This window comes from Nerophis lumbriciformis, linkage group LG26 (genome assembly GCF_033978685.3).
Source record: "Nerophis lumbriciformis linkage group LG26, RoL_Nlum_v2.1, whole genome shotgun sequence".
Classification (NCBI taxonomy): domain Eukaryota; kingdom Metazoa; phylum Chordata; class Actinopteri; order Syngnathiformes; family Syngnathidae; genus Nerophis; species Nerophis lumbriciformis.
The window spans coordinates 24730001-24755654 of record NC_084573.2 but is presented as its reverse complement, the minus strand read 5'-3'; the positions used below and the strand labels follow the sequence as shown (position 1 = coordinate 24755654).

Here is a 25654-nt window from a genome sequence, read left to right as displayed (position 1 = left end):
AAAAAAAAAGTGTGAAGAGCAGTGTAAAACAGTTGATGACAAAATGGCACATTGCTTTTACATCCTGACACACCTCGAGTGAGAGCCACCATCACTCAGACTGAAGGTGCTGCTGTCACGAACGAGGAGATGAGTGGGAGGGCTGCGACCGGCGCCGTCCAGGCTCCTTTCCCCAGGAGGACCGGGGGACTCGGCAGCCGCAGGCGACCTCTCCAGCATTCTGCGTCCCCCTTCGGTGGGGCTGTGCCACGGCGAGCGATCCCTGCTCTCTCGACCCCCGCTGGGCGCCAGCAGGGAGGTGGTGCTGCCGTGGTGAGAGTGCGGGTGGTTGTGCTGCGAGGCCCCGTAGGAGCTGGTGTCGATGCCGCTGTCGGCTGAGGCGCCCTGGAGGTAACCTCCGCCCCCGAGGCCGTTGGGCTCCGGGTCACCCTGGTCCCCGCTGGAGCCTCCGCCGGCCCCCATCTCGTACCACTTATCGCTGTCGCTGTGACCCCCGCTGGAAGCCGTGCTTGATAAAGTGTTACTGCTAGAGTGTCCAGAGTTAGGACCATCAGACTGTGAGAACAAAGTAAAAGTTGATGTTAGAAGTGGAAAGTGCAAAAGGAGAATTTTGAAGAGGCCTGGGCTGATAATACTTTTAGCCGGATATTGTCCCACAAATTATTGTCGATAAACGACACTCCCAGCAGGCACAAGACATTGATACAACGTTGATTATACATACATGTCCTTTAAAACTGACTTTGATACAACGTTGAAAAATAGTTGTACTTGTAAATTGAGACAATGTTGATGTCCAACGTTGGATCCGCGTTATAGGTTGGGAAATGATCAAATTTCAATGGTCAACTCAACTTTACAACACGACATTGAATGAACATCATCAAAAAGCATGTTCCAACCTTGTATTTGTGTTGTAGAATATTGGTGGGGAAAAGACTCAAATTCAATGGTCAACTCAACGTCAGAAACCAACATTGATAAAACGTTGTCAAAAAGCATGTTGTTTCAACGTTGTATTTGTGTTGTATAATATTGGTTGGGAAATGACCAAATTTAAATGATCAAATCAACATTACAACCTGACTTTGATTAAACGTTGTCAAAAAGCATGTTGTTTCAACGTTGTATTTGTGTTGTAGAATATTGGTTGGGAAATGACTAAATTTCAATGGTCAAATCACGTCAGAACCCAACATTGAATAAACTTTGTCAAAAAGCATGTTGTTTCAACGTTGTATTTGTGTTGTATAATATTGGTTGGGAAATGACCACATTTTAATGATCAAATCAACGTTACAACCTGACATTGATTAAACTTTGTCAAAAAGCATGTTGTTTCAACGTTGTATTTGTGTTGTAGAATATTGGTTGGGAAATGACCAAATTTAAATGATCAAATCAACATTACAACCGGACATTGATTAAACGTCGTCAAAAAGCATGTTGTTTCAACGTTGTATTTGTGTTGTAGAATATTGGTTGGGAAATGACCACATTTTAATGATCAAATCAACGTTACAACCTGACATTGATTAAACGTCGTCAAAAAGCATGTTGTTTCAATGTTGTATTTGTGTTGTAGAATATTGGTTGGAAAATGACTACATTTCAATGGTCAAATCACATCAGAACCCAACATTAAATAAACTTTGTCAAAAAGCATGTTGTTTCAATGTTTTATTTGTGTTGTATAATATTGGTTGGGAAATGACCAAATTTAAATGATCAAATCAACATTACAACCTGACATTGATTAAACGTCGTCAAAAAGCATGTTGTTTCACCGTTGTATTTGTGTTGCAGAATATTGGTTGGGAAATGACCACATTTTAATGATCAAATCAACGTTACAACCTGACATTGATTAAATGTCGTCAAAAAGCATGTTGTTTCAACGTTGTATTTGTGTTGTAGAATATTGGTTGGGAAATGACCACATTTTAATGACTAAATCAACGTTACAACCTGACATTGATTAAACGTCGTCAAAAAGCATGTTGTTTCAATGTTGTATTTGTGTTGTAGAATATTGGTTGGGAAATGACTAAATTTCAATGGTCAAATCCCGTCAGAACCCAACATTGAATAAACGTTGTCAAAAAGCATGTTGTTTCAACGTTGTATTCGTGTTGTAGAATATTGGTTGGGAAATGACCAAATTTCAATGATCAAATCAACGTTACAACCTAACAATGATTAAACGTTGTAAAAAATCATGTTGTTTCAACATTGTATTTGTGTTGTAGAATATTGGTTGAAAAATGACCAAATTTCAATGGTCAAATCAACGTCACAACCTGACGTTAATTAAACATTGTCAAAAAGGATGTTTCAACGTTGTATTTGTGTTGTAGAATATTAGTTGGGAAATGACCAAATTTCAATGATCAAATCAACATTCCAACCTGACATTGATTAAACGTCGTCAAAAAGCATGTTGTTTCACCGTTGTATTTGTGTTGCAGAATATTGGTTGGGAAATGACCACATTTAAATGATCAAATCAACATTACAACCTGACATTGATTAAACGTCGTCAAAAAGCATGTTGTTTCACCGTTGTATTTGTGTTGCAGAATATTGGTTGGGAAATGACCACATTTTAATGATCAAATCAACGTCACAACCTGACATTGATTAAACGTCGTCAAAAAGCATGTTGTTTCAACGTTGTATTTGTGTTGTAGAATATTGGTTGGGAAATGACCACATTTTAATGATCAAATCAACGTCACAACCTGACATTGATTAAACGTCGTCAAAAAGCATGTTGTTTCAACGTTGTATTTGTGTTGTAGAATATTGGTTGGGAAATGACCACATTTTAATGATCAAATCAACGTTACAACCTGACATTGATTAAACGTCGTCAAAAAGCATGTTGTTTCAACGTTGTATTTGTGTTGTAGAATATTGGTTGGGAAATGACTAAATTTCAATGGTCAAATCACATCAGAACCCAACATTGAATAAACTTTGTCAAAAAGCATGTTGTTTCACCGTTGTATTTGTGCTGTATAATATTGGTTGGGAAATGACCACATTTCAATGATCAAATCAACGTCACAACCTGACATTGATTAAACGTTGTCAAAAAGCATGTTGTGTCAACGTTGTATTTGTGTTGTAGAATATTGGTTGGGAAATTACTAAATTTCAATGGTCAAATCACATCAGAACCCAACATTGAATAAACTTTGTCAAAAAGCATGTTGTTTCAACGTTTTATTTGTGTTGTAGAATATTGGTTGGGAAATTACTCAAATTCAACGGTCAAATCAACGTCAGAAGCCGACTTTGAATAAATGTCGTCAAAAAGTATGTTGTTTCAACGTTATGTACCTACAGGTCCTAATTAAACAAATTCTCAACGTTGTTTTGAGGTCTTGTGCCTGCCGGAAGTGGAGTAACAAGGTTACAACACCTGTGCCAAAAGCGGAGTTTGATGTTTAAAAAGTGCCGAATTAGTGCTAAAAAAAAACACAGACCTGACTGCTCTTCTTAGGGGACAGGTGGATGACCTGCTCTTGTCTTTGGATGCGAGGTCCTCCGGAATAGCCTTGCCCAGATTTAGAGGCCGGTGCCTCTGCAAGTAAAAATACAAGAACAGAGCAAAGGTTGGTGGAAAGGACATTTCGCACACCCAGAGGTACAAGCCCATGACTTTTACGCTGTGCTTTTTTAGAGCAAGGTGGGGTTAATTTTCTGCGACAGCAGTCATACTACAACAAGACACTGTTTCCATTCTGCCTGTGCTGTTTCCATGATGGCTTGTCATCCAACACAACACACATCACGAGAAAACGTGTCCCTTTCCTCTAGAATCCCTGCTGGGCTGCTTCTGTGCAAGCTGTGCTGTGTGAATTAACATGTTTGTCAAATACCCTGCAGAAGAGGACTGTTGTGTAATTGTCCACATCTTATGCAACATGACCTGCAGAAGAGGCATATCAGGATCGCGGCAACACAACCGCAGCATCTGCTCGGATGTATTTACAAATTTGGACACCCTCTCTTATCTCTCTTAGTCTAAGTCCCCTGCACACGTCTGCCCACAGGGCTTTCTGTGCTTATTAGCAAGGGCTGACACGTGCGTGCTTGCTGGTTTGTTGGAGTGCAAATGCAGTCTCTGGCTATGTGTTTGTAATAGTAGTTGCCATAAATAATTTACAACAGTCAGCCTCACCATTACTGACCTAAAGGAAAAGCAGGTATGTGAGCATCCTTTGAGAAAAAACGAGGAAAATGACAAAAAAACAAAAGAGGAACATTTCTATCGGCACAAAGTACTGCCATGCGAGCCCTAGGGATGTAACGATCTCAAAATCCCACGGTACGATATCACGATACAAAGGCCACGGTACGATATTATTGCGCTATACTGCATATACATTAAAAAAAAAAAAAAAGGTAAAAATGCCATAGTGTGTAAAATGAAGTGTTTAGGAATGTTTAGGATAAACACACTTACTGTAATTGAACATAAACATGTAAAAAGTTCTAAACATATTTTTTTGACTACAAACAAGTATTTTTAAATGCAAATAATTGTGCAAGAACATCTGCTGTTTCAGGCAAGTATGTAAAAGAATAGCGTACAGTTGATGTATTTAAAGTGACAAAGTAAACATCCAGTGTAGCAAGTGTAAAACAACAATGTTCACTTGAGTGTATTTCAACTTTTACATGATGGGAAGCAGTGTCCTCTACAGTGGTCATTTGTTTATATCAGTCTGGAAATGCAAACTAACAATTTAACTTTTAGTAATGTAAATATCTCACAAACTGATGTGTGGCTTCAAATATACTTTCAGTGTGACGGTTTATGAGGTGGCGACTTGTCCAGCTCTGCTTTCCGCCCACGGGCAGTCGGAATAGGCTCCAGCGACATCGAGAGACAAACGGTAGAAAAACAGATGGATGGACTGAAGATGTATCGAGTAGCTCTTTAGTTTACTCGTATTTCCCGCGTTGAACACTTATTTTGGGTTATTTCCCTTGTTCAGAACCGGATCCCAGTGTATCAATTCCTCAGAATCGCTTGACAATTTTTCAAACAATTCCCTTAAGGATTCCTGCGGGCGGGAATAACAACCAGAAACATGGCGCGCAGGCGGCAGAAACACTCCAACGTTTGGCTATATTTATACAAGGATTGCAACAGCACTACTTGTAATAATAGGTTGTATTCGGACACGTGACTTTTGAACAGAAGCGTTGGGCCACAAAACCAACTTGGTTACTGTGCAGCAAACACAGTGCAACCTATCCGAGTACGCAAGGGGCCTCGATCTTACCACTAAAAGCAGATATGAGGAAAAAATGCAAACTATGCAATGAAATCTATTCCTGTTCGTTATCAAAAAAAGACAGTCGGTTGTGTTCCCAAACATGTCAAACTATAACATGCTCCAGACATCATTCTACAAGACAAAACAGATGGAAATTTTGAAAAGCATGGAGGTCTACAACTTATTTGTGTGTTACTGGGTCAAGGACATTGGTATCAAGACTCTCCTGGGTAAATATGCATCGTTTTTGCTCAGGTAAGGTTGCATATCATGACTTAACTTCTCGTCTACAGCCATGTTTGTTGTTGTTGTTGTTGCACGAGTCGTTTACGACTAGCATGTTTTTCCCCGTCTTTATCAAAATATAACTATAGATGTCAACATTGTGTCTGTGCTGAAAGATTAATTTATGATTGCTGCCTTTGGTATAAGCTTAACTCTTTCAGGTTTTGCTCACATTTGCTTTCTTTTATTTAGACTTGCCGAGTTGGTGTTTTTCAAAACACTCATAAGAAACATGTGTTTTAAGAAATACATATAATATCAAAATGATACTTCAAAGGGAAATACTACATGTTAAAAGTATATCAAACAACCCTTTCACGAAGCGATCACTGCAAACTCATGCATTCGTCAACTTTGCCTTCTTGTCGTGCCCCTTTTTTGTAAAATCTTGCACTCTCTGGTTACCTCTCGAGGAACTCTGAAGAAACGTTGATCCTTTTCGTGACTCGAATGGTTCTAACAGCCTAAAACAACGCCAGCATAGGGCATTTTTCTTGGAGAAAGACAAAATAGAACGCAGTGACAACAGACGCTCGCTGGCCCACCACGTCGAGCCTCGCAAGGTTGCTTTTTCATCGTCAATATGCTGACATATCTGGTTGTTTCATACATTTTTATTTAAAAATAAATTGAATGTATTCATTGATTTTTGAAAATCATGAATTGATTTACAATCGGGATGAATAAAAATTGTGATTTTGTGGATCTATTTTTTTTGTGTACCTCTATTACAAACCCCATTTCCATATGAGTTGGGAAATTGTGTTAGATATAAATATAAACGGAATACAATGATTTGCAAATCATTTTCAACCCATATTCAGTTGAATATGCTACAAAGACAACATATTTCATGTTCAAACTGATAAACATTTTTTTTTTTGCAAATAATCATTAACTTTAGAATTTGATGCCAGCAACACGTGACAAAGAAGTTGGGAAAGGTGGCAATAAATACTGATAAAGTTGAGGAATGCTCATCAAACACTTATTTGGAACAACCCACAGGTGAACAGGCAAATTGGGAACAGGTGGGTGCCATGATTGGGTATAAAAGTAGATTCCATGAAATTCACAAACAAGAATGGGGCGAGGGTCACCACTTTGGCAACAAATGCGTGAGCAAATTGTTGAACAGTTTAAGAAAAACCTTTCTCAACCAGCTATTGCAAGAGATTTAGGGATTTCACCATCTACGGTCCGTAATATCATCAAAGGATTCAGAGAATCTGGAGAAATCACTGCACGTAAGCAGCTAAGCCCGTGACCTTCGATCCCTCAGGCTGTACTGCATCAACAAGCGACATCAGTGTGTAAAGGATATCACCACATTGGCTCAGGAACACTTCAGAAACCCACTGTCAGTAACTACAGTTGGTCGCTACATCTGTAAGTGCAAGTTAAAACTCTCCTATGCAAGGCGAAAACTGTTTATCAACAACACCCAGAAACGCCGTCGGCTTTGCTGGGCCTGAGCTCATCTAAGATGGACTGATACAAAGTGGAAAAGTGTTCTGTGGTCTGACGAGTCCACATTTCAAATTGTTTTTGGAAACTCTGGACGTCGTGTCCTCCGGACCAAAGAGGAAAAGAACCATCCGGATTGTTATAGGCGCAAAGTTGAAAAGCCAGCATCTGTGATGGTATGGGGGTGTATTAGTGCCCAAGACATGGTTAACTTACACATCTGTGAAGGCGCCATTAATGCTGAAAGGTACATATAGGTTTTGGAGCAACATATGTTGTCATCCAAGCAACGTTACCATGGACGCCGCTGCTTATTTCAGCAAGACAATGCCAAGCCACGTGTTACATCAACGTGGCTTCATAGTAAAAGAGTGCAGGTACTAGACTGGCCTGCCTGTAGTCCAGACCTGTATCCCATTGAAAATGTGTGGCGCATTATGAATCCTAAAATACCACAACGGAGACCCCCGGACTGGTGAACAACTTAAGCTGTACATCAAGCAAGATTGAGAAAGAATTCCACATGAGAAGCTTGAAAAATGTGTCTCCTCAGTTCCCAAACGTTTACAGAGTGTTGTTAAAAGGAAAGGCCATGTAACACAGTGGTAAACATGCCCTTTCCCAACTACTTTGGCACGTGTTGCAGCCATGAAATTCTAAGTTAATTATTATTTGCAAAAAAAAAAAAAGTTTATGAGTTTGAACATCAAATATCTTGTCTTTGTAGTGCATTCAATTGAATATGGGTTGAAAGGATTTGCAAATCATTGTATTCCGTTTATATTTACATCTAACACAATTTCCCAACTCATATGGAAACGGGGTTTGTAATACAAAACAATTTCTCATCTTTAGCCATGCAAACACTGGGACACAAATGCGGTAAAATCTGAAGCTCATCAATCGATCAGATTAAAAAGGCAAATATCAGCCCCTCTACCATCTGATCCCGTGATCGAGATATCTCTAGTTCTTGTCTTTGAAAGAATGAATACGTTTCATGGAAATGATCAATTTACCAAGCGTATACTTGTCTGTAAAAATAACTCAATAGTACCCATTCCTCTGTGTGACCTGTGCTATATTTGGACAAAGTCAGCCCACATCCTCCTAGATTATGACTTTTAGGTCAAGACGGTAACATTGGAGGACGAGAGAAGTGCACAAAGCGAGACCGCAGTCTGCACAGTGGACCATGAAGAACTGGACACTTGCACAGGCTGAACTGTTCCAACCCAGACCGAAAAAAGACAGGGGCTTTTAAAGATGGCCACAAAATGGAAGATTCGGGCCACGCTCTCTGTGATTGTGGAGGTCAGCACCGGGTTCAGAACATTCCACTTGAATGAAAGGTCCGGCGGAGAATCAGAGAGGTGGCAAAGGAGTTTTATTTTAGCGGCGGACAGAAATAAAGCGCATTTGCAAGAAGCTCCATGGGAAAATGTGTACAAGTAAATGAAAGCAGATGTACAAAAGGGGAAAAAGATGAATGAAATAAAGAAGAGTTCGCCAACTGTGTGTCCCCCCTCTCTATATATTGCCAGATTGTATAAAAGAGACAGGCAAGTAAGAGTTGGCCATTTCTGTTCTTTTTTCCCCAGAACACATTCTTTCCATGTTCTGCTCATCTCATTTTCATCTGTAGGTTTCTTTGCAGAGACTTTGACGGTGCATGCAACACAACTCTCCAAGGAGACAGGCGGTGCAGCGAGGCAGCATTAAATCCCCACTGTCAGTCCAAATGCATACGGTGGCACGCACACTTTTTCGATAGCTGCCATTCCAAATAAAAGTAAAATAAAAGTATTAAAAAAAAAAAGTTTCACAGAGAGTATCAGTGCATTCCGTGCAATTCGACAGAGCAAGAGTGAAGCTTCCTCTGTGTGCATATGGAAACATACAAGCATGTCCACACATATTAATCCAAACTGTGCTAGGGATGTAACAATATCAAAAAATATCACGCTTATTTCGAAAACCTTCGAAAAAAATTGTTGCACAGCAGCTAAATGAACACTTAGCGTCTAACAATCTCTGTGAACCCTTTCAATCTGGTTTCAGGGCAAATTACTCTACGGAGACAGCCCTCGCAAAAATGACTAATGATCTATTGCTAACGATGGATGCTGATGTGTCATCCATGTTGCTGCTTCTTGATCTTAGCGCTGCTTTCGATACCGTCGATCGTAATATTTTATTAGAGCGTATCCAAACACGTATTGGTATGTTAGACTTAGCCTTGTCTTGGTTTAACTTCTATCTTACTGCATACCTGCCAACTTTTGAAATCAGAAAAATGATTGATTGCATTCAGACAGGTTAAAATGTTGCTAAAACCATCACTTTCCTATCAGTCACAGTGACTTTTCAAAACAAAAATATTACAGCAAAAATCATATGGGTTGATTGACATGTTTATTCTGTAAGCTAACTTCAATAGTTTGAAATTATTTTGACAGTTAATGCCAGTTATCCTGTCAACCTTTCACAAGACTTCAATTTGTTAATTGAAAGTATAAACAGTATAAACACTTTTTACAGTAAACAAATGGTAAAACAGTACTAAACAATTCCATTAAAAAAAAAATTGGTGTCATTATTAACTTTCTGTCCAAGCTTGTATAATCTACTGCCTTGTTCAATTGTAAAAAATATTCTGTGCCTAAAATTCACATTTCTATCACAATTATCATACTGTAAACATGGTAAGCTAACTTCATTAAAATTAATAGTCCTGTCAATAGCATGGAATTACAATTCAAATGTAGTTTTTTTGTAAGCCTTTCAAAAGAATTCAAAATATGAAAAATTTATGAAAATTAATTTAAGCCATCAGACACTTGAAAAGTGGCACATCACATCTCTAATGTAATCATTTTAACTTTTCAACAGAAATAGCACTGCAAAAATATTAAGGACATACTGTATTTTGGTAGTTATGCTGTCAACATTTAACAAGATTTCTTCAACTTGGACTTGAAAGCATAAATAGTATAAACACTTTTAACAGTATAACAGTACTAAACAATTCCAATAGATAACATTGGTGTCATTACCTTTTTGTGGCTAAAATCCAAATTTAGCAACGGCATTAGACTTGTGTTTTTTTGTCCCAACGTGGTCTTTTACATCGCTAATTCCTCCGTGTCCGATCGAAAAATCTTGTCTGCACAAGGTGCAATTCGCGTAGTTTTCACCCTTTTTGGAACGGATAATTATTCCCGGATAGGCTTTTGAATATTCTTCACGGAATGACTGCAGTTTTCTTTTTGGTTTAAGACTCGTTTGCGATTTTCCTCCGGCTGATTCCATGATCGTTCGCTCGTTTGGAAACAATGGGCAACAGGTGCCTCGTGCTTGGCAGCGGTGCTATAAATAGCCTCCCGCATGGCATTCGGAATGGCTCGATAGAAAGTTACGGGAAGCAGTGTCGATTGTGATTGTTGTTACGCGATTTCGTGAATAAAACTTAAAAAAAAAAAAAAAAATGTAATTAATGAAAAACCGTATTTTTTATCACTGCAACCGTAACCCGGAATAGGTTGATGAAAACCGTACTAATTACGGGAAAACCGGAGTAGTTGGCAGGTATGTTACTGACAGGATGCAGTGTGTCTCCCATAATGTGACCTCAGAGTATGTTAAGATAATGTGTGGAGTTCCCCAGGGTTCGGTTCTTGGCCCTGCACTCTTCAGAATCTACATGCTGCCGCTAGGCGACATCATACGCAAATACGGTGTTAGCTTTCACTGTTATGCTGATGACACCCAATTAGGGATGATACTCGAAACCGATTTTCCCGGTTGTTTGATAAGAAAAGAACCGAGTCCTCGGACTCGAATCCCTTTTTGAGAACCGGTACCCGTTATCGAGACCACTATAGTAAAGAAAAAGAGTTGGTTCTTTATTCGAATCCCTGGGAACGAATCCCGTCCAAACCAGAAATGCCCCGTGAGACATCACAAGAAATGACGTCACGTAGCTCAGTCATTAGGCGCAGATAGGGAAAGCAGGAAAAACAATGGAGCGGAAAAAGCGCTCCAAGGTGTAATAAAGTTCAAAACAAAAGGTATAATCCAATGAATAACTTTACTGAGAGATTTGAGCAGGGTACAAACACACGACGAACACTTTTACGACCAACCGGAAACATAGCAACCAGGCTAGCAACGCACCTCCTTTACGGCAGCTGTCGCAACGTTCTTAAAGCAACCGCAGCACATACATATTGATACAACATATATGACATGATCTCCCTTTTTTAACTTTTGTTTTTCTTTCCTTGTAAACAAAACAAAATCACACTGTATATGTGTTGTCTGTCTAATTATAAATAATGCAGACGAGGCGTGTTGGCTGAGTTCTTGACGTTTACTTTCACAGCGTGCTCATAACCTCATTCTTAGCTGCCGGGTGGCGACATGCAACAACACTTTTCGGGGCTACCGCGCATGCTCGTCACTCCCGTTGCATGCTGGGTAGTGTAGTTGTTATATTCCCTAGCTCATAACATCACATCTTTCCCCCTATAAAGAAATGATGTTAACTCAATAAAGTGTATTTCTTTTTTTAGCTTTAACTTTTCATTTTTTAGCATTGTAACCACATTTGCAAACAACTTTTCTCTTCATAGAATTTTCTTTCAATAAAGAAATAAAGTGCAAAAATGTCAAAGCATCATAACAAACAGTTATGTCAAATAGCAGCAGAAGTGCACTTTTTGGAGAGTTGTATTATTTTCAGTTTTGTGCCCAAGGGACTGATTTTATTTAACACTATATTATTATTTATACACCTATAGTGATCACAGAGACAGGTTGTTTTTGTGTTACTGTATATATTTGTTTTTCTGAAAAATCCCACTTAATATACTTTGGCAAGAGTCAATATTTATTTTTTTATTTTTATTTTTTTAGGGGGGTAACAGTCAATATTTATTTATTTATTCATTAGATTTTATTTTTTTCTTATATAATAAAAGTGAGCTTTTGTTAAACCAAATATTGTGTGTTTTTTTCCATATACCTATCTGGACTTGATAAGAGAATCGATAAGGAATCGGTTCGATAAGAGGATTCGATAATAGGCTCAAACTCGATCATTGCGCAGTGGAAGAGTGGCCGTGCGCGACCCGAGGGTCCCTGGTTCAATCCCCACCTAGTACCAACCTCGTCATGTCCGTTGTGTCCTGAGCAAGACACTTCACCCTTGCTCCTGATGGGTGCTGGTTAGCGCCTTGCATGGCAGCTCCCTCCATCAGTGTGTGAATGTGTGTGTGAATGGGTAAATGTGGAAGTAGTGTCAAAGCGCTTGGAGTACCTTGAAGGTAGAAAAGCGCTATACAAGTACAACCCATTTATCATTTATATTTATCTATCATTTCTTATCAAACATCATCCCTACACCCAACTCTACATGCCCCTGAAGCTGACCAACACACCGGATGGTAGTCAGCTGGAGGCGTGTCTTAATGAAATTAAACAATGGATGTCCGCTAACTTTTTGCAACTCAACGCTAAGAAAATGGAAATGCTGATTATCGGTCCTGCTAGACACCGACATCTATTTAATAATACCACCTTAACATTTGACAACCAAACAATTACACAAGGCGACTCGGTAAAGAATTTGGGTATTATCTTCAACCCCACTCTCTCGTTTGAGTCACACATTAAGAGTGTTACTAAAACGGCCTTCTTTCATCTCCGTAATATCGCTAAAATTCGTTCCATTTTGTCCACTAGCGACGCTGAGATCATTATTCATGCGTTCGTTACGTCTCGTCTCGATTACTGTAACGTACATCTGTGGTCCCCTCCAAGGTTTCTCATTGTCATCCCATTGGGTTGAGTTTTTCTTGCCCTGTTGTGGGATCTGAGCCGAGGATGTCGTAAACTTTGATTGACTGATTGACGATTGTCATTATTATCGTGGTATTATTAAGTGTGTTCAAATAGGAAAGTGGACCCTCAATTTACAAACCACTCTATTTACGAACCTTTAGATAGCGCCAAATGTGCAAACCATGTCTGTGTACTTCATGCATTCATTTTGCGTGCCGCTGGAAGCCTTAGGGCGCTGCCATTTTCATGACTTCACGTCCTGTGCAGTACAGTACACACGGCCATTTTTTGTCACAATCCGTTTACGCCGTCCATTACTCGTGTGTTTCTTTTCTCGCCAGTCACCAGGTTTTGTCTATTTTATTACTCAATATAGGTTAAAAAAAACCTCAAAAAAACAGCGTGCAAAGAAGGTGGGATTCTCTGTGGACTTCAACTTAGAGAGGAGAGAGAACCCGCACACACTTCCCCTCTTCTAGCTCCCTGACCTCTCTTCTCGCCTCATAACGGCAAGTCGTCTGCCTTTCGCGGACATCAAGGTAAAAAAGATTTCACTTTTTAACTTTATTTTATTATTGTTGCAGCAAAATGTTTGTTAACGTTTTTGAGAGCACCAAAGGGACATTTGTGTGCGTGCGCGCGCGTTGACAGTTAAGCTTGGCGTAGTTGTGTTGTTGTGCTAATGAAGATTATTGATCCATTTCCCCATTGTTACGTTTATATATATATATATATATACATATACACACACACACACACACACACACACACACACACACACACACACATATATACATACACACACACATACATGACACTCAGCATCAAGGGTTGGAATTGGGGGTTAAATCAACAAAATGATTCCCGGGGGCAGCCACCGCTGCTGCTCACTGCTCCCCTCACCTCCAAGGGTGATGGGTCAAATGCAGAGGATAATTTCACCACACCTAGTGTGTGTGACAATCATTGGTACTTAATATACACACACATATACATATATACACACATACATATACACACACATATGCATATACATACTGTATATACACACACTTATACATATACACACACATATACATATACACACACTTATACATATACACACTTATACATATATATATAGATGTATACATACAGTATACAAATACACACATATATATATAATATATATACATATATAATATATATAATATATAATACATATAATATATATATATATATATGTATATATATATATATAAATATATATATATATACACATATATATATATATATTTTATATATATATATATATATATATATATATATAAACACATGTATATATACACACACACACACACACATGTATACCGGTATATACACACACACACATATATAATCACACATATGTATATATACACACACATATATGCACACACTTTATTTAGAGTCTTCAAAGTGTGCATTCTTTTACTCAAATGGGGACTTTTGTCGATTGTTTCTTAGTGGGAACACTGCTTCACCAAACAAACGTTTTTTCGATTCACGAACCATGTGCCAGAACCAAATAAGTTCGTAAATCAAGGTTCCACTGTACTTATACACACACACTTAAATCGTTTGACCAAGTTATTTTTTTGTAAATAACTAAAATAAATAGACACAATGTTAGATAAGCCACTATTTTTGCGTGTTTTGTTTTTCTTATGCGTCACTGATAGTGTTTTGGTCTTAGTTGATAAGATTTTATTGTTTTAAATATTGTTTCGTACAGCAGCACTTAAGGATTTATTTGAATGAAATGTGCGTAACAAATACGGTGCCCCTGAACGCACCGTAAAAACACCTCTTCTGAGAATAGAACAATCAATCTGTACTAAGAGAGCGCAGCTTGTAGGTTCACTGTGCACAATTGAGTATCCTTATTTGCTCAGTAATGTGTTTGTATAAGTTTAGATGGGGGAATGTCATTTTTTAAATGGGGAAAGACGTTAATGTTTCTTGTTTTCATGTTAGCATTTAAGCTCGCAAGCTGGTGCCAGTCAGTCGGTGAGTTTATCAAAGTGCAGTTATCAATCACAGTTTTTCCATAATTATCATTTAAAACAATAACGCTAACCGTCGGGAGTTTTACCGCGGTTATCATTACTATCGTTTATCATTACATCCCTATTCTGTACGTACTAAGTGGCTAATTTGGGCATGTCTCTGTCTATTGAACTCACCTGTTGACCCGCGTTCAGGCCCTCCGTCCTCCATTCCCCTCGACCAATTGGACGTGGATTTTCCACCTGACCCACCTTCTACGACAACCTGTCTCTCATTGGACATTGGAGAATGGCGACTCCCTGCAAACCTAGTTTTAAAAAAAAAACAACACAAAAGAATATGAACACACACACACACACACACCAGTTGTTTGTCTTATTGTTTAAAGCTGAGCCAGGCACCGTATTGACCGGGATATAGAAACACTGAAAAAGACGGCGGTGTAGAGACGTAAATACAAAAACCAACCAACGTCTCCTAAGTGAGTCAGAGCTTTTCTTCCTGTCACTCACATACACTAATGACTTGTAAACCCACTTTAAAAAAAGGATCACAAAGGTTGGGGCAGACAACTGACTTACGTTACTAGTTTTAAGACACAGTTGTCCCTCTATCGCTGTTAATTGGTTCCGGACATGACCCCGATTTATCACAAATCAAATATTTTTTTAGCTCGAGCATAAAAAACCTGTTTACGACTTTCTTAACACTTTTTTTTAACAATATGAGAGCCCACTAGACGTGAAATAACACCATTTAGTAGGTGAGCACAAAAAAATTGATTCACATCCAAATCGCAATTCTTATTCATTTAGTTTCTGAATCGATAATCAATTTTAAAAATCAATAAAAAAAAAAAAGAAAAACTATTTTTAATTTTTATAAGATTCAATTAAAAAAAAAAATGTTGTTAGGCCATCTCCATGCAACCAGAATTAGCTTTTGTAACTGGTAACCTGTTTTGAAAAAGTTTCATTGTAAATATACCAAATAAAACATTGCGAGAATCGGTTTGACTTGAGAATCATGTTGGATCAAAATTGAATCTGAATCGTATTGACTCGTTACGTGCCCAAAGATTCACACCACAACCTCACCTTTTCACTCTTTTAATTATATGTAGTAATGGCTGAGCCAATCAGTAGCCACGATACTGAACAGCGTGCTCTGATTGGTTTAGTCCCCTCTAGTGGCCAATACTACTGTAATATAAAAAAAAAAAAATTTGGTCAATTTAGCCATTTTTATGCTTGAAAATGCTTGATTTAAAATTGTAGACAATGGTTTAAAAAAAAAAGAATAAATAAAATATTTTGTCTGATTTTTTTAAAACATTTTTTTATACACGAACAGGTCAAGAAAAAACAGGGGTTGTCTTATATGCGGGCCACACATGTTTTGTAAGACAAAGTAATTGTGTTCAACACATTGGAAAAACGATGTGCCTTCCTCGACATGATGATGAATCTATTTAATAAAAGCCCAGAACAACATAAAAAAGTGTGCCTATGTCGCTTACTGCTCAGGCATGGACTTCTGTCTCCAGTGTGCTGAGCTGCCGGAGGCGTCGCTGGAACACGACAGGTTACTGGGAGAGCTGCGATTATGAGGAGAGCGTCCCAGAGCCATCGAGGAGGCCAGACTGTAGCTCTCGCTGCCTGGAGACATCCTGGGGAATTCACACGCACACAAGTCGGATGAAAAATGTACAAATATGTTTCGGATTTGAAATCCACATAAGTCGACAATGGGTTTACAACACGACTACGTTGATTAAACAGTAGGCCTCACAATACGTTGTGATTATTTAGAGCAGCTCTATTCAACTGGTCCACGAGTGACATCACATCAGCCCGCAAGTCTACCGTATTTAGTTTACACTGGGGGAAAATAATCAGAAGTGCAGCACAGCCCTCAAAGCAACAGTAGAAGCAACACTTAAACATACAATCCTTGAATACTAGTCTTGCAATGCAGCGGGCCTTTTTATTGATTAGACCAGGGGTGTCCAAACTACGCCCGCAGGCCAAGTGCGGCCCGCCAGCCTTTTCAATTTGACCCACGAGACGTCACGAGTTCAACAAGGCATCGCACCACAGAGTGCTTTCAAATTAATCTTAAATACCAGGCGGTCCCTGAATGCTACATATTTGCTGCCATCTAGTGGACAATAATACCATAGCATTTACTTTAATGACACAATCCAAACAACCTTCCCTAGTCATAGTCCAAAAAAAAAAAAAAAAAATGCAACCAAAACTAACTAACACACATGGTGACACATAACACAACCTGCTCACTAAACATGATGGGAATTTTTAGAGGGCATTATAGGCATAATAGATAGTATCCCACATTACTTCCATTATAAGACGCTTTTTACTAGAAGTTTTTCACTATTTAGAACGCACAGAAAAAGACATTGTGGATGATGAGCAACATTTTTTAAAAAGTGCTGTTTTCCTACGACTAATCAGAATCAGAAATACTTTATTAATCCCCGAAGACAACTTAATGTTCTTTTGTGGGAAACTCATGACAATTGTTATTTTCCATCCATAATAAAAAAAATTGTTGTGTGGCTTGTGCAGCCCTTTGAGACACTCGTGATTTAGGGCTATATAAATAAACTTAGATTTTTTGATTGATTGATTGTTTCATTTCTACAACAATACTTTTATTTTTTAATATGGCAAGTACGAGGTGGCATATAATGTAACTAATTAAAGTACACTTTTGCGCCCATAAAACCCTCTAAAAACATCCAAAAACTGGAAATAATACTTCATTTACATTTCGTGACCTGAATATTAACCAAGTATTAGCGATATTGTTCTTACAAGCGCTAACCCAGAGGAACTACTTTTAGCGGGGCCATGAGCACAGAGAGCTAACTATCTTATGCTGCGAGATTGAAACTGCTGCATCGCCTCTGAGTTGGTTTAAGTTAATTCTAGATTATAAATCCAAAGTTGGTCAACTTTGACATCCCACTTATACTCGGAGATGGCACGAAAAAACACGAAAAAAAATGCTAGTTTGTGGCACCTTTTTTTTTTAAACCTTCATGAGGATTATGATGAATTCTTCATCGAAACGTGAAGATATAAACATCCCACTGGGAGCAGACATTGTACAGTAAGTGATTGTTTTACTATGTTCGTAGTTTGTATTTTTTTGTTTAGTATTTAGCAAAACTGCTACATGACGTTTAATTTTTTCATTTTCATTTATTTATTTATTTATTTTAGGCAATGACATAAAAAAGTACAAAGTTCACAACACATAATAATATAAATTAATATAGTGCAAAAGGTAATGTATAGTATGTAATGCATGATTGTCCAGTTTTGCCTGAAAGGGAGTGGGAAGAAGATAATTTATTTAATCCCACCCCCTGTTCTCCATTCAGTGATTATTCACGTGAGTTTCACTCTTACTTTGTTCAAGGATTATAATATAGATGTTGTATCATAGTGGCATGACCACAGGTAACAATAATTATTACACTGTAACAATAATTTGTATCAACAATGTAGGAATAATGAATATACCAACAATGGTAATAGACAACATAGCAATAATGGTAAGGAAACATTGAGCACATGTTAACACTTTGAGACAGTTTAACGCTGGATCTGTTTAGCACACAGTCTCTAAAACTTGTAGATAAATATTCCGTAAATTCAGGCACAAAAATATAAGGTTCTGGCTCATCATTTGTCCGAAAGTAGTCTTTGATGGCTCTCATGAAGTCTGCCATGTCGTTGTTGTAAGGAAAAGCGAACGTGATAAATTAGGTAAATATTACACATTATTATGAATGTTACTATATTCACAGCATGTATATAAAACCTTAATGGATGTTTTTTAATGTTTTTAAAGCACCTTATAGGCGGAGTAGTGTCGTTGTTGTAAGGAAAAGCGAACGTGATAAAATAGGTACCGTATTTTTCGGAGTATAAGTCGCACCGGAGTATAAGTCGCACCTGCCGAAAATGCATAATAAAGAAGGAAAAAAACATATATAAGTCGCACTGGAGTATAAGTCGCATTTTTTGGGGAAATTTATTTGATAAAACCCAACACCAAGAATAGACATTTGAAAGGCAATTTAAAATAAATAAAGAATAGTGAACAACAGGCTGAATAAGTGTACGTTATATGACGCATAAATAACCAACTGAGAACGTGCCTGGTATGTTAACGTAACATATTATGGTAAGAGTCATTCAAATAATTATAACATATAGAACATGCTATACGTTTACCAAACAATCTGTCACTCCTAATCGCTAAATCCCTTGAAATCTTATATGTCTAGTCTCTTACGTGAATGAGCTAAATAATATTATTTGATATTTTACGGTAATGTGTTAATAATTTCACACATAAGTCGCTCCTGAGTATAAGTCGCACCCCCGGCCAAACTATGAAAAAAAACTGCGACTTATAGTCCGAAAAATACGGTAAATATTACACGTTATTATGAATGTTACTATATTCACAGCATGTATATAAAACCTTAATGGATGTTTTTTAATGTTTTTAAAGCACCTTATAGGCGGAATAGTGCGACTCCCTGTGCCTCCATTGTTAGCTGACTTGTGCTACCATTTCTTTACGAGTTAGAATGCATTAAAAAAGAAAAACTGTGTTCTTGTCTTATGAAAGGATCGTGAATGTTTGGCAAAATTATAAAAAAGTGCACTTCCCCTTTAAGACATTTATGCACATTAAAATGAAAAAATGAGGACCTGCTGCTGCTTTGTGTTCACTTTGACATTTGACATGTTTTCTGTGATTATACAGAAGAGAGGGGACATTATACCTCTTGGTGTCCAGGGGGCGTCCATCACTGCTGACACTGCGTGGGATGACCGCTCCCCTCTCCAGCCTCTCAGCTGACAGGGTCTTGCCCACCGAGCTCCCCAGGCTGATGGCCCTGTTGGGAGTTTGGGGCTGCGGCGAGGCGGTGAGTGACTGCTGCGGGCTACTGGAAGTCCTCTGCCACTTGTTGTTGTTGCTGCGGAAGGGGAACTTGTACTCGAAGGAGCCGCTCTCGCCGCTGCTGCTCTTGTAGTCAGCCATCGGCATGCGGTAAAGCTCTGAACAGCCCCTGTCAAGGAGCAAAGGCCACCGGAGACGACTTGAAATGCGCCTCTTAGCTGAATAAAGGCACTCTTTTATGGTAATTTTCCATTAGACCTCTTTTCATAATGAGACCATCTAAAGCAGTGCATGCTAATAGTCCGCCCTTTGTTGTGCACCCACGCCGTTTTACTTGACATTTAACTCGGGGCGTGAAATGAAAAGCCTCCGTCACACCTACCTGCGCGGGGTGGCGTCATCGTGCGGCGGGATGATGGAAACACGCACGGTGACCGAGGTGCGCAGCAGGTCAATCATTTGCTCGTGAGTCAGTGTTGCGACGGCGACTTTGCAGATTTCGACCAAGCGACTTCCCTGACGCAGCCCCGCCTGCCACGCGTAGCCGTATGGCTCCACCTTTGTACAAAGAGCGGCAGTTGTCAGCGTCCCTTCGACATCCTCCAGTTTGATTATAAAATAAATGGGCAGCTTTGCTGCTGCGGAGGCTTCATGGCGTCCAGAAAGACAAGCCACAACAAGGTACAGTGAATCAATTCTGCGTAAAGAAAGCATTTGTGTGCAAAACTCACCCACAAATAAAAAACGAGCAGGAGAAAGGGCCGTTACGGGGAACTGCACATTTAAAAAAAAAAAATTCATTTAATTCACAATCCTTAGGAAAGACAAGAACACAGGGGTTTTTCTTTTTGTATGCATTCTAACTCGTAAATAAACGCTAGAAAAAGTCAGCTAACAGTGGAGGTAATGACCTGTACCTTATTCTGCCTATAAAGCGCTCTAAAAAACATCCAAAATCCTCCATCATTGTTTTATTAACACACTGTATGTAAGTATATATGTAATGTTGTAACAAGCGCATTCATAACTAGATGTGCAATTCTGGTAGGATTTGCGTGTGAATGTGCGCGGGCCGCCGAACCGCCTGAGCAGAACTGAATTGCTTGAATGTCCAGGCTGAGTGGAGTGTGTGGATGTTAGAACGGTTCGAATCGGTTGAAAAATGTGGGATAAAGACAGGTTGGTATATTGCCCATTCATTTTCAATGGAGGGAAATTCTTGGTAATTCCGGGTAATGAGGGAATTTTTGGAAGCGGGAAACATGCTGGCTTGAATGTCCGGGGTGAGCAGAGTGTGTGGATGGTGACACGGTTCTAATCGAATGAGAAATGTGGGATATGCAGTGGATGGTATATTCCCCATTTATGGGGAGAGAATTACTGGAAATTCCAGGAAAACCATGAATTTTGGTAGAGGGAAAACATGTTTTGTGTTCGATATATGGGAAGAGCAGTGTGGGTGGATGGTTGAAATGTAGAATTTGGGTTTAAAAAATGCAAAACATTTAGAGAAATGTTCCCATTCAATGGGAATTCCCTGAACATTTGAGAATTTCAGGAAAACTGGGAATTTTTGAAAATATTGATACTAGCTAGCTAGATGATATGAATGGGTTGGTGTTGGAACTTTTTGAATCGGTTGAAAAATGTTGATGTAGTAACAGTTTGAATGGGTATTTCGGAATTCCTGGAATTTCGGGAAAACTGGGAATTTGTACAATAAGAAACAAATGGTAGTTTTTTTTGTCCCAACTAAGAAATATGTGAAAAATGTTGACTGTAAACATTTTTCCAGGAAGAGGTGAAAATAGGGCTTTGGAAAACCGAGAATTCGGGGAATTCCTTTAATTTTTTTGAACTTCGAAAATGTAGTTTGATTGTCCAGGTGAGTGGAGTGTTTGGATGGTGGAACGGTTCAAATTGGTTGAAATATGTGGGAATTGTGCAAGTTAGAAAAATGGCCCAGAAAACCGGGAATTCTGGGTAATCTGGGATATTTTTAAAACAAGCCGAACGTTTTGATAGTTGAACGGTTCCGATTGAGTTAAAACTGTGGGCTGTTGAGCGCACCAAAGTTTTGCGGCAGAATAATAATTTGAAAACCTGTTTTTTGGTGTAAAATCTTATATAAGAGTGTGCGCCCTGAGATCTGTAGGTTGTGAGTTCAAACCCCGTCCGAGTCATACCAAAGACTATAAAAATGGGACCCATTACCTCCCTGCTTAGCACTCAGCATCAAGGGTTAGAATTGGGGGTTAAATCACCAAAATGATTCCCGAGCGCGGCCACCGCTGCTGCTCACTGCTCCCCTAACCTCCCACGGGGTGGAACAAGGGGATGGGTCAAATGCAGAGGATAATTTCACCACACCTAGTGTGTGTGACTATCAGTGGTACTTTAACTTTGATAAAAGGGGAATGCTTGGACATTCAAAAAACAACATGTACTATTTATGTATTTTGCTCATTTTAAGCGTACAGTAACGTGTTAATTTCTGGTAATGGAAAGACTCATATTTCGAAAAACCTCTCAAATATCGCTAAAACATTTTTACGCTCTCATGAGGTGGTTTTTCAGACGTTTCGATATTGAAGTTGGTCACAAAAGCAGGACAAAAACACTTTTTTTTTCGCATTTCCAGAGCATCCAAACACCAAATTGATGGGGCGCCGATGCAGGACAACTATGGTAGACGGGTCGTCCTGGTCTCGCTTTTGATTGGTTGGCCGGGGGGGAGCGAGGCGGCACCGGGCCGTCAGAGACCCATATGCCCAAACGGCGTCGAGGGGACCCTTGAATCCGCAATTCCTCCGTGAGTTCCTCGTTCATATTTCTCTCCCAAAAATCTTGGTGGCCGCTGCCATACGAAAAGACGTTGCCTTTGAGCGATCACCCGCTTCCTTCGCCTTCTATTGACGATCACGGCGACAGCAGTGGCTGCAAATGGAATCGGCAAGCGTCCATCTTCCTCAAAGTGGAGTCTCGCGGGACGAGATTTTACGAGAATTACGACGCAAAACACCCTTTATCACAAACACTTGTAAGTCGCAAATGTACGGTATTTTGTCCCAAAAATGTTTGCCCAAAAACTGCAATTGAAACGCAGCTAATGACTACTTTGGGACAAGTGATTAGAACCTTTATTTAACCAGATGAGAAACCCATTGAGATCAAGATCTCTTTCACAAGGGTGACCTGGCCAAGAGGTCAACAGCACATGTCACAGAGCAGTGATGATCCAGAACGTTATATTTTTGAGTCCGAATATAAGGAGGATGAGCTACAAGTTTTAGAAGTTGAGTGCTAAACAGATCTGCAAGTAGCAGTATTGCTAAGGAATAAACAAGATATACAAATTACAAACATATTTTAAAAATCACTTACTGTACAATGCCTGCTCTCACCGGGATGCCAACTGATGAGACGTTTCTATATTATCGTTTAGATAAAGAATTCATTATAATCCTTAGGAAGGGTTAAAAAAAATGTTTTTTTTAATTCCTGATTTATGTCCACATCCTTCTACTATCCATGTGAGAGGCATGGTTTATAATTTAGAATTAACTTTCACCAACTCAGAGGTGATGCAGCAGCTCACTGGCTCAATATGTCAATATAGCAGCATAAGCTAGTTAGCTCTCTGCGATCACGGTGCCACTAAAGTAGTTTGTCTGCATTAGCGCTAATAACAACAATATTGCTAATTTTAGGTCACGAGACATAAATGGAGTATTGTTGGCTGTTTTTAGATGTTTTTTAGTAGTGTACTTCCATTTGCTGCATTGTTAGCCACCTCATACTTGCTATATTTTATGAATTAGAATGCATAAAAAAAGAAAATCATATTTTTGTTCTTGTCTTACATAGGGACTGTGAAGTATAGGCAAAATTCCCAGAAAAGTGCAGTTCCCCTTTAAAAAGCAGAAAAGACGCATAAGAAAAAAAGCAGAACGTATACCCTCAATTAAGACGCAAAGGCAGCATTTGATGTTTACACATTACAGTCGAGCTGAGAACACTGACTCATCTGACAGAATATGAACTACGGTTACCTCGGCAACAATGCCTTCGTAGTTCACATGGAAGCCAAGCTGTCCAAGGCCATTTCGACGGAGTGTCATCTCCGACGTCTCACAGCCCTTTGTCAGGAACTGGAAGAAAGCGTGAACAGGAGAAGAAAAGACCATGAAGAGAAAAGGATTTGAACAACATATATAGCGGGGTGGAAGTTGAAAATATCAGAGCGAAACATGCATTTGCGTCATGTAGCATCACACACACTAAATGACAGAAGCCTTAATGTATTTGTCCTATTCGTTTCTCACTGAAAGTTGTTTTTGCAACCTTTGGCAGGCAGGTAGCGGTGAGGATAAGCTGCAAAGTACCCTTCTTATAATGCCTGCAATCCACCACCGCAACAACGGTGTAGTAAATGTCCAGCACTTAACTGGAGGTGCAAGTTAGTCCTTTCTAGTGCAGTAACATGTTTTGAAATGCGGGGATCAAAGGATGAAAATGTCACGCATTATGGCAAATAAATAGTTTCAAGCAACACTTTGGCAGTGGCTTTGATGGACTTCCTCTGGAATTTCAACCCCAGATACATACAGACATGTGACCCATGTATCAACATTTTTGGCCTCCGATTCCGATTTTTTCTTTTTTGGCTTCAGAGCCGATCCTTGGACAATATTTATACAAGTGAAAACGCTTCATAGCAAATAACTCTAGCACACACAATAAAACATTTTTATAAAATTACAATTTGCTAATCATAGGCTGTATCAAATGCTACATCCAAATTGTTGTTTTTTTAACAAAATAAAATGTCTGGTGCACAATTACTAAAAAAAAAAGAAGCAAAAACTACTATTAGCTCTTATTTAAATTATTTGCCTTCTTGCATGCAGACTTACTCCCTGACTTTGTAAAGCAGACCTGGGCATTCGCGGCTCGTGGGCCACATCCGGCCCTTTGTGCGTCCCTGTCCGGCCCGCGTGAGGCCAATCATAAATTACAAAATACATTTAAAAAAGTATCTATCTCGAGTGTGCAATACAACGGTGCTGCTTTTGTTTTGAAAAGCGTTATTTGTATTACTTCCGTGTGGACGTATGCGCGTGAGTGAATGTGAACAGCGGCAATCACAAATTACAAAATAAAGTTTAAAAAACATCTATGTCGTGCGCGCAATACAACTGTGCTGCTTTTATTTTGAAAAGTGTTATTTATGGACGTATGTCCGGGTGTAACCTGTGAGTGAAGGTGCACAGCAACAAGTGATGCACGGTTTACCCCCGAGACGCTAAAAAGAGAAAAGTTGATGACGAATGGTGTGTTTTCAACCAGACATGGACTGCCAAGTATTTCTTTACAGAAATTAAAGGTAACGCCATGTGCTTAATGTGTGGTACACAGCTTGCTGTGTTTAAAGAATATAATTTGAATCGCCACTACATGACGAAGCACAAGGAAAAATACCGGAATCTGTCCGATGAAGCGCGCGCAAGGGAGGCTGATGCTTTGATGGTAAAACTGCAAACCCAACAAGGACTTTTTGGCATATTTCACACCCCCAGAATGCAGCCGTCAGGACAAGTTTCGTCATTTCTCACAAAATCGCCAGAAAAAGTAAGCCGTTTTCTGACGGACAGTTTATAAAGGAGTGCTTATTTGACTCTGTTGCGCTGATATGCCCGGAAATTTGGAGCTCCAGCTGAAGAACAGAACGGCCGACTTTGACTGTTTTTCGCTGGCTTTGGATGAGAGCTGCGATGTACGTGACA

The 25654-nt window shown here is 39.2% G+C and overlaps 1 protein-coding gene across 4 annotated transcripts in view; it reads right to left on the bottom strand.

Annotated features, from left to right (window-relative positions):
- The window catches only part of sipa1l1 (signal-induced proliferation-associated 1 like 1), a 209495-nt gene that overhangs the window by 25653 nt on the left and 158188 nt on the right, over positions 1 to 25654 (bottom strand). For all 4 annotated transcript variants that reach the window (XM_072916279.1, XM_061987120.2, XM_072916278.1 and 1 more), the window contains exons 11-17: positions 23921 to 24019; positions 20251 to 20426; positions 19750 to 20037; positions 16438 to 16587; positions 15095 to 15225; positions 3492 to 3589; positions 74 to 555 (exon numbers count right to left, since the gene is read on the bottom strand). In XM_072916279.1, coding sequence (XP_072772380.1) covers positions 74 to 555; positions 3492 to 3589; positions 15095 to 15225; positions 16438 to 16587; positions 19750 to 20037; positions 20251 to 20426; positions 23921 to 24019 — 1424 coding nt within the window. The remainder of the gene's footprint in view (positions 1 to 73; positions 556 to 3491; positions 3590 to 15094; positions 15226 to 16437; positions 16588 to 19749; positions 20038 to 20250; positions 20427 to 23920; positions 24020 to 25654) is intronic.